Consider the following 9,559-nt stretch of genomic DNA (forward strand, 5'->3'; position numbering starts at 1 on the left):
ATTTTCTCGTGTTTCACACGAAGGAGCCATTCGCAACTTATTCATTTGGCAAACGAAAAAAATGAAGCGCGTGTTGCAATCAAAATGAGAAGATACGTTGATGTAATAAATAAGATGAAATCAGCAGATGTCGATGCGAGATGCTGATATCACTTCCTAAAAATTCATCATATAAACAAGGATATGTTCCGAGATTAATAAATATGTACAACGTAAAAACATATTTACAATACGCATCGAAAAGAAGCGAGCACCGCAAAATATTTTCAATTAAAACAAACAAAAAGACAAAAAAATATATCACAAAACTGACTCCACAATATTGTTCAGTTATACACAAACATAAATTAGGGTCGATACAACTATCAACATTTTTTTTTTTTGGAAGGATTAATTTACATATATTAAAATTAAGAGCAGTTTTCTATGCGAGTATAAATTGGTTAAGATATATAAAAGTAATACGTACGCGCGAAGACCATCGATTATTAATTGAGCTGACATCGGAAGCACAGACTAACTTTCTCTAGCAAAATTTTTTCTTTTTTTTTCCCAAATTTTAATTTATGTTTGGCACATAATGGAAGTTATCGGTACAGGATACATCGTAAGGTGTAAATCGTCCGCGCCATAGCCAATTACATTGGCGTTAACTTGATCTTACAACAGAATTCAGAAACTAGTTACACAACTATTATATACTTCAGCAATTCTTAAACCTCATAATTCCTTTAATTTAACTCGTCTGTTAATATAAATCGAGACGAAAACTAGACGCAATATAAATATCCAACAAGTCTCAAAACATGATTATTTCGCAATTTGTGTACAGACTAGTCATAAATAAAGTTTACTAAAATAAAACAATTTCAAAAGGGCGTTGCACAATGTGGCGCACGCGCGCATTTTTCTTCCAAATAAAGTAATAATTTTATTAAATATCGATATCGTAACGACTAAAATAACGCGCGAATGAAAAGTCGATAAAGATAGTAATAAAGAAATGTACATACAAAAGAACTATGTTCAAAATTGATAAATAGATATCGTCATTGTGGAACGATCCTTACGATTCGTGAACCAAATCGCAAGTGTGGGATCAAATTCCAAGTGTGGGAGGAGAATTGAAATCGTCAATGGGAGGCTTTAAGTGGTTGATGAAGAAAGGAAAGGACGCCTCGAGTCTGGTCGAGTCTGGGCTTGAGCTCGCACCTTTTCATCGCTATTTATCTCTTCTCTAATTATCTTTATCGCGTATAATAAATATATATATTATGTGTATATATAATATATATCATTATTTATATATATTCCACGTAATAATTTCATTTGTTCCTTCAACAGAAGCGCGCGCTCGGCATCGTTCCCCAGCGACGACAACATCGGCCGTATTCGACCCTCGATTTACAAGATTTATCGCGATAGAGACGTCGAAGGCGTCCAGGGCGCGTCTCACGTCGAGGACGATGTCGAGGGTGCACTAAGACGCGCAACCCGCTCGTTTCTTCGGCGCTCTCGAGGGCCGCCGAACGATCGACGGGTGCGAACGCGTCCGCAGTCGTTTTTTTTCTTTTTTTCTATTTTTCTCTTTTTACTTCCCTCCCCTCCCCTTTAGAAAAAAAGAAAAGCTTTTACCGACAATTTTGGAATCCAAGATTCACATGCAAAAGCTACGCAACTACTAAAATTTTTTCACCGCGCGCGATTAATTATTACTTTCCCTCAACGTTCCCGCACGACAGTTAATCGCGATGACATCACTCGTGATCTTGATTATTTCTGGCCGTTGACCGTGAGGCTCTGTGACTTTTGACCTCACGACCACGAAAATTGACCGCGGATGCACTGATGGGATCACGCGAGACCACATGATTGAGGATCGACATATGGGGCATGAAAGATCATGCGATCGAAATCGGTGAATGAGACGTGGTGGATCACGTTCGATTACGTGGTCAAGAAAGATATGTGGGGGCAGAAGGGACCACGTAATCGAGACACTCGACACATGTCCCAGTCTTCTTCATCGATGTGCCGATCATATACTATCGTGTGATATTGAGATATATTATATATGAGATTCAATTTTAGATTCAAATGATGAGTAACTTGGAACGCGCACCTCGAAACATCAAAGAGTTCGAAGCAGACTCAAAATATTTCTATTCTAAGAAATTCTCAAATATATGAGCAACTTTTATCAAATCATGCCATCGAGAATGCAAGTTAAATATCGCCAATATCGGCAAAGCAATTTAAATTTTCTTCTCTCATTACATTTTAAGATGCCTCTAAATATCACCGTTTAAATATAATTTAAAAATGAAAATATAAAAAAAATGAAAATATAAATTTAATTCCTATTAAAGATATTCTTTCATTTTTTCGATCGTATCACAAGTAAAAGGGAATGCGTCTAATTTGTAAGCTCTATAAAATTTTGTCAAAAAGTCGAAAGTGAAGCATTCGCTTTGAGCTCTTTGACTACCGATTTGTCTGAACAACAATCTCGTGATACCAGTTGCATTTCCGTTGTCGCTTTTCTTCCGGATGAAGTAACTAAGTTCGCGAAAACTGTCGGCGCGACGGTGTATCCGCAATAGAAAAAACGCTAACAATCGGCCTAATATTTATTTAGCATCATCGTTTGTAGTAATATAATTAATAATAATAATTCTCTCGTATTTCTCTCCCGTCTCGCGTTATCATTTTTTTTTTCGTTTAAATATAAAAATGAAAACTAACATATCTTTGGCTTGTTCCCTTTACCAATCGGCAACAGCTCGTGGCTGCGGCGTGCATCATTATTTTTTGTTCTTTTGTTTAAATAACTTTTTGTACAGTTTTGTACACTCAAGTGTGTCTGTGTACGCGCGTGCGTATCTTCATCATTTTTCCATGTACGTTTAACTCTCGCTTCATTGTCTCACATGTATGTGTATGTATATTTTATATATACATATATATATATATACACACATATACATATATATATGTGTGTATATATATGTGTACACGTTTTTTTACGTATATCTGTAATATTAGAATATGTTCGATTTTAACGTACACGGTTACTTAAAGCGCGCACAAGTAGACTCCTTACTGAATACGTGCGAGTGTTCTACGTGAGTACGTATTATGTGTGTCTCTTTTTCTCTCACTCTCTTTCTCTCTCTTTCTCTCCCTCCTTCTCTCACTTTCTCTCGCTCTCTTTCTCTCTGTCTCTTTCTCACTGTCGTGTGTCTTGTTTCTTTTTGCAAGTGTATCGATTTGCAAGCTGAACACAGTGTGTGGCCCAGCCCCATATGCCACTGACAGCTTCGCGCGCTTCCGCGATGCTTCCGCGTCCTTTCGACGACGACAACGACCACGACGGCTCTCCACATTTAGTGGATGGGCGATTTCACAATGTGGTCCGGTGGGATGAAGTGATACGCGGGCATAGGCACCCCCGACGTCTCCATCGATATCCTGAAACACAATCGGTTGCTTCGTGAGAAACAGTAATATTCATTTCTACCGGTCATGTTCACTCCAACAAGTACGAGATGAGAGTTCTCTGAATGATCTCTACAAGGAAATACAGATTCTTGTAAAACGTATGAAACATAATAAAATCAATTAATGGCTGCATTCATCAGAAAAAGCAGCTTTGTAATTGTTGTAAGATTCTTTAATATGATTTGTACATTTAAATCTAGTGAGACAAGACTATTAAAGAATTTTACAACAGTTCCAAAGTTGTTTTTTTTCTGCTGAACGGAGCCGATGTCTTTTATTTTATGCAAGGGAGGAAATGAAGGACTTTAATTGGTTTATTTTCTCATGCGTTATGTAAGACTCGGTACTCTCTTCTAACAGCTACAAAAAATTAGTTCACTTAGTGGATGACATGCTTGTGAGAATTTTCATCATCTTCCAGGACTCTCTCCTCATACTCGTAAGAGAGAACCGAGATAAAATCCCGACACATTTTCAGCATCGGAGGAAAAGACTAACGAGGCTGACTGGCCGAATCTTTTCGTCCGAATAAAGATGCTGCAGCATGCGACGCGGAAGTAGAACACAACATGAATCTAATGACTCTCCGTGAGCCGTATTCCGACGTAGTATATGTACAAAGCCCGGCATAGTATATAAAATCTCTTAATTTGCATGCCCGGTCTACAAATTTGTACGAACCATCAGCAGAGTGATATCACAGACATTCAACATCTGTGTCGAACCTGCAAAATAAAGCTATTACTACGTCTGCCAAGAATGCAGAGCAACGTTACCGCGCGACTCCGGAGGTCTATAAAAATTTTTATCACGTGATACGTACTTTTCTCGAGGATTTCTCGCGAACCCGGAAGGATTCGGATGGTTGGTCGTACATATCTGGTATTAAAAAAAAAAAGATTGCGCAACGATTGAATTAGAAAAAAAATGAGAACTGAGAAACGTAGTAAATGAGAACTTCGCAGCCAACAGGATAAATCGATTAACAGGACTACGAAGGAATGGATGGTGCTTACCAAAAACGGGCAGGAGCCTGGGTCAAGTTGGTTGGATGGATACATCTTCTCTTTTTCTATCTCTCTTTCTCTCTCTCTCTCTCTCTCTCTCTCTCTCTCTCTCTTTCTCTCCCTTTATCTACATCTTTCTCTCTCGCTCTCTCTGTAAGAGTTTCTCTCCGATCTTGATTACGCTTAACACTTACACGTACGTGGTGAGACATGGTACATAAGTATATATACGGATTTCAATGGACCGTACTCTCAGCGTACATTGAGCGTCAAACAGTAGCCGGTCCTGATCCGAATCCTACGTTTGCCATGATTAACATAAATGTTGCACGAAAGATGAATATCAGGCGCTGAATGTACCAGAATACGGTCAAATTATGTACAATCTGTTTGACAGCAAAAAGTACAAAAAATGCTTGCGTTAATCAAAATCGTTAATAAAAAAATTATTTTAAAAAATATTAAATTTTATTTGAAATGTAACTATTATTAAGGAGAATGACTGAAGAAACGATAGAAGAAGCCATGTCGCATTCTTATAACAAATCGAGATATCTTCATATGCAAAAATCGTTCCCTATTCAAAGATACAATAAACCGAGCATGTATATTTCTACCATTCACTTTTTCCTTCAATTATACCAATTCAAAAAATCGCTGAAAGATTAACGCAAAAACGTTATGCTTAAAAAAGAAGGTGGTAATAAAACGTTCAAGTACCATAAAGGTGGTCGCGCAATATATTGGAGGTATTCCATTTCCGATCCAAAAGGAATATGTTGCTTTCCCAATAAAAGATCGAAAAATAAATTTTTCGCTATCGTTTATGTCCGTACATACATTTTTTTCCTGCAATACATTGCGGGACCTCACTCGCAGGAACGCCAGAGCTGTTTTTATTTGGTATTGTATTTCTCTTACTGTATTAAACACGCCTAGCTTTATTTAACAAGATGATACAGGGTAGCTAAAGTCTGATAAGCATGTAAGCTCTGCGATATCATTATAGACTAATGTACATCTCAAGATTATCTGCCTACAGGATGCTCTGCTTCTATGCACGATGTAGGAATACCAGGCACAGTAATGGTTTCCCTTAATAAATCATCTGTCCCAAGCAATGAAATTTTGTTTTCAATTAAATACAAAGATACTCTTTTAATTTTGTCTGAAATAGTTTCTTGATTTATTATATTATTATATATTATTACATCGTTATTATACGCTTTACTTGATATACCTACATGCATGATAGGACTGTGAGCATTTTCTAACACATTTCTTCATGGTTTTCTTACTTATGCTTTTTTCATTGTAAACAGTCACTTAGAGTCCTGGGCATGAGTTGATGTGAGTTTATTGTCTCGAGAAAGAAATGGAACGAGACCGTACAATCTAAAATGAAGAAAACGCAATGAAGATATCTCGCGATCATGGCGACGGTTGATCCGATCGGAATAATTTTTCTGCAAACGGGACTGGTTCTTCATGCGATTATCACGCGTTCCGATAAACCATGGCCACGCTCGCGATAAGTCAGTACTTGTTGTGATAATCCGACCATTATGTCCTACACCCAATCGGTCGCTACTTGCAAGTACTCACTATAAACTAGAAAATTGAGCACACAAACACTTATCTGGTGATTCCATTATCGATCGTCTTTATCCAAGTGATGAAATATCTTGAACATCCGTTCAAACTGTTTTCCTTTTTCTTCTGCGATTGTGTTAGACTTGGATCTAACTGATCTTTCGCGGCTAGACGATTTCGACTTCACGTTTTCCGTTAACTTACAGAACAATAAATCAAAAAACGCTCGAATTACCGTGGAATTAGAAATCTGACTGTGTTTTTTATGTGTATATACGTGTTTTATTAGTTTAATTTCACAAAAACATAATTTACACGCGATTTCATGCAGACCTTGGTCGTCTCGCGTGCATATAAGGATTAAGTTTATTACCGTTACAACACTATGTGTATTAGCTTGATTGATTATTTCATATTGCGATGGTCGATTATAATGCTTCAAAATTCACCGTGTTCACATTTCTAGCGAACTCCTTGATCGCTCGATTGCAGATTTTCAAAAAGAAGACCGCAAAAGTCATCTAAATCATCACGTTACATGATTATGACATAGTGCATTCTCAACACGATTTATTACAAAGACTAATAAACATGATTCAAAGACGATTTCTTTCACGCACTTTCCTTCCCTTTCTCTTCATCACACATATTCATTCACGCGTGCGCGAAAAATTTCTTTCTATCAATAGAATTTCTATCTACTACGAAAAAAAAAATCACATTGGTATAGCTATATATACTAATAAGTTTTTTTTTTTCAAACAGTTAATTAATTATAATCCATAATATATTGTAATAATAATTATAATGTAATTATATATTTATATTTTATATAAAAAAAAGGCTGTCTTGCGACGGTGCATGAGCGATCGCGTCCTCCGAGCCTATCAGAAATCGCTCGTAGAAAATGAAACGTTACAAGAAAAACTACATGTTCATCATTGTAAAGGACTTCAAAAGAATTTATCATTAATGAATTCCGCAGCTTCATTACATTACACAATCAGTCTTTACACGATAGCGTCGAACATCCCGATCTCGGAGGGCGTGTCACGATAGTATATGGTGTGTTTCTAAGACTTAGCATCGGATCATAATCGGGTTTAATAACACAAAATATTCCAAACGCTCCAATCTGCCTTTTCTTTTTCCTCAGCTAAAAATAATACATCAAAAACAAATAAAAATCCTACAAAATGTTTCCGTACAGTGATTTCTTAGGAGGAAGTAAGCTAATATGGGCAAGCGGAGCATTATTATCTCCAGAAAAATGATTAAAAAGTATTTCATTTTTCTAGAGAAAGATTCCTTCTTTCCAAAATCAGTTTCCAAAATCGTCGATCGATGGTAATCTTTCGTGATCGAGAGGTGATTGAGAATCATCTTCTTCCTCGGCTTCATACAATTCCTTTCACTACCCATTTAGACAATGGTACTCACGCTCCCATCTGAACAATCATTTAATAACACAAAACGACGAATCAATCCTTCGCCAAGTCTTCGTACTCGCTACCCTGGCGTCCGTACGCACTTTTTTTTCGGTGTATTACACAAGTGTACGCTAAAAGTATGTAGTAGATTTGTATTTATGTGTAGTGTTCCCCCTGTAACATCATTATCATCCTGCTGCTTGTCCGTTCATTCAGTACGGATTATACTTGGTACGCTCGGACTTGAACTTGCCGCTGTCGGTCGGGCCTGGTGCGCCCGGGCTACGGAGCCTCGGCGTAAAGGTCTTGTGCGATCGGTGCACGCCGGTAGTCTGGACCGGTAGCGCGGATGCAGCTGCGCCAGCAGCACCACCTAGCAATTCCGTGAGTCCGCCGAGGGCGGTGAGGCTAGATAGGGCGTTGAGGGCGCCTGGCTTGCTTAGCAGCTGAGCCAAGGGGATGGCGCTGGCCAAGGGAGAGGCAGTGGTAGTGGTGGTAGAGGGGGAAGCACTGGCCCCGGATGCTCCGGGAGTGGTACCGCTGCCAGGGGTTTGGGTATTATGGGCCTCTAGGTTAGCTTTCTGCAGTTCGACACTGGGAAAAGACACAAAATGTAAAAAGGTGAGGGCGGGAACGTTCCTCGTAAAACTGTGTGTCAAAGAGATTAAAAAAAAAATTCAACATAAGAGATGATAAAAAGTAAAAAAAGACAACAGTAAAGTAGTAGCAATAGAGTTATAATAGTAATAGTAGCAGTAGGAATAGAGTAAAAGTAGTAGAAGAGCAGTAGTAATAATAATAATAGTGGTAGCTGCCGCGGAGAACATAAAACAATATGAAAAAAAATATGATAGAAAAAAGGAACCATCAGAAAACAAGATAAACTAAATCACAAGTTGTAGGCTTAGAGAGTTACGTCAGAGGTGCTCTCATGATTATCACGTACACCGGCTACGTGGTTCGTGGGGGAAAGAAAGGAGGAAGGTCTCGATCGCGGCAGGTTGCATTTAGACTTTATCGTATGTTCACGGGCATTCATACTGGACATAGACTGACTTGCTAATGAGCGCCAGTCAGCCGTATCCATGGAATAAAATCGCCGAACACGGAATCGATCAAAATGCAATCCTGATCGCAAGGAGCGCGAAGGATGTACACGAAGAAGAGAAGAAGATAAACACGCGTTCGCTAGTCTACTCTTTCAAAATAGAAATTCCTACAAAAACAAATGTCACATCCACCACTAATAATAAGTAGATTTGCGAACGATGCGATTGTTTCTAGGTGTAACGGGCTTATAGTTCGTTATACAGACGAGAGACCATTGAGGGATATTTCCGTTTCACGATTGCGTGTCATTCGTAATTCAATGTCAATAACTAAAAACTCGATGGTCTTCACGTCGATAGAACGAGCCATTTGCCTCGTGGCTTATAGAAAGGCAGAAATCAAAGTAAATCAGGCATAAGTATGCACTCTGCCACAAGTCGCGTTAATTGCGTCATTTAGCTGATATGTTTGAGATCACGAGATATTCATATAATCGCGACACATAAATGGTCAATGATCGACTCTCAGATATACGTCATCTAAATGAGAAATTAGAACTAGATAAATGGCAGAGCGCAGACTTGTGGCCGACAGGAGTGCCGGGATACACGATACGTAATAAATATGATGACAAAGTTAACGGGCAAAATACAGAAGTATCGAGATGATAAATATATATAACGACATTGCGCTATTTATATGCAGTAGTAAAATGTGAGTGGCAATCTGGAATAAAATATAATGGATTATAATTATAACGTGAGGGTGTACGTGTGTAAAAATGTATTGATCCGCGTGTTACTTGGCTTGATGCTGGTGGGATCTTACGTGTGTGGCGCGAACTTGTGCCAACTTTTTGTCTGTCGTCCTCGAATCTCATCGACGACTACGTTAGTACCGTTCACCATTTCTAATGTCGCTATGATGGAAGTAGATTAGTTCCACAGCATAAAAAAAAAAAAAAAAAAAAAAAAAAAA

The 9,559-nt window shown here is 38.3% G+C and overlaps 1 protein-coding gene across 5 annotated transcripts in view; it reads right to left on the reverse strand.

Annotated features, from left to right (window-relative positions):
* Positions 1–3,017: 3,017 nt before the first annotated feature.
* LOC108689521 (poly(rC)-binding protein 3) overlaps positions 3,018–9,559 on the reverse strand; it is a 97,898-nt gene continuing 91,356 nt past the window's right edge. For 4 of the 5 annotated variants that reach the window (XM_018196307.1, XM_018196309.1, XM_018196306.1 and 1 more), the window contains exon 8: positions 6,950–8,125. In XM_018196307.1, coding sequence (XP_018051796.1) covers positions 7,744–8,125 — 382 coding nt within the window. In that variant the 3' untranslated portion in view covers positions 6,950–7,743. Of the gene's footprint in view, positions 3,472–6,949; positions 8,126–9,559 lie in introns of those variants that run through there. The other variant, XM_018196310.1, reaches the window with a different exon arrangement.

The sequence above is a fragment of the Atta colombica genome, unplaced genomic scaffold (genome assembly GCF_001594045.1).
Source record: "Atta colombica isolate Treedump-2 unplaced genomic scaffold, Acol1.0 scaffold27, whole genome shotgun sequence".
NCBI classification, from domain to species: Eukaryota; Metazoa; Arthropoda; class Insecta; order Hymenoptera; family Formicidae; genus Atta; species Atta colombica.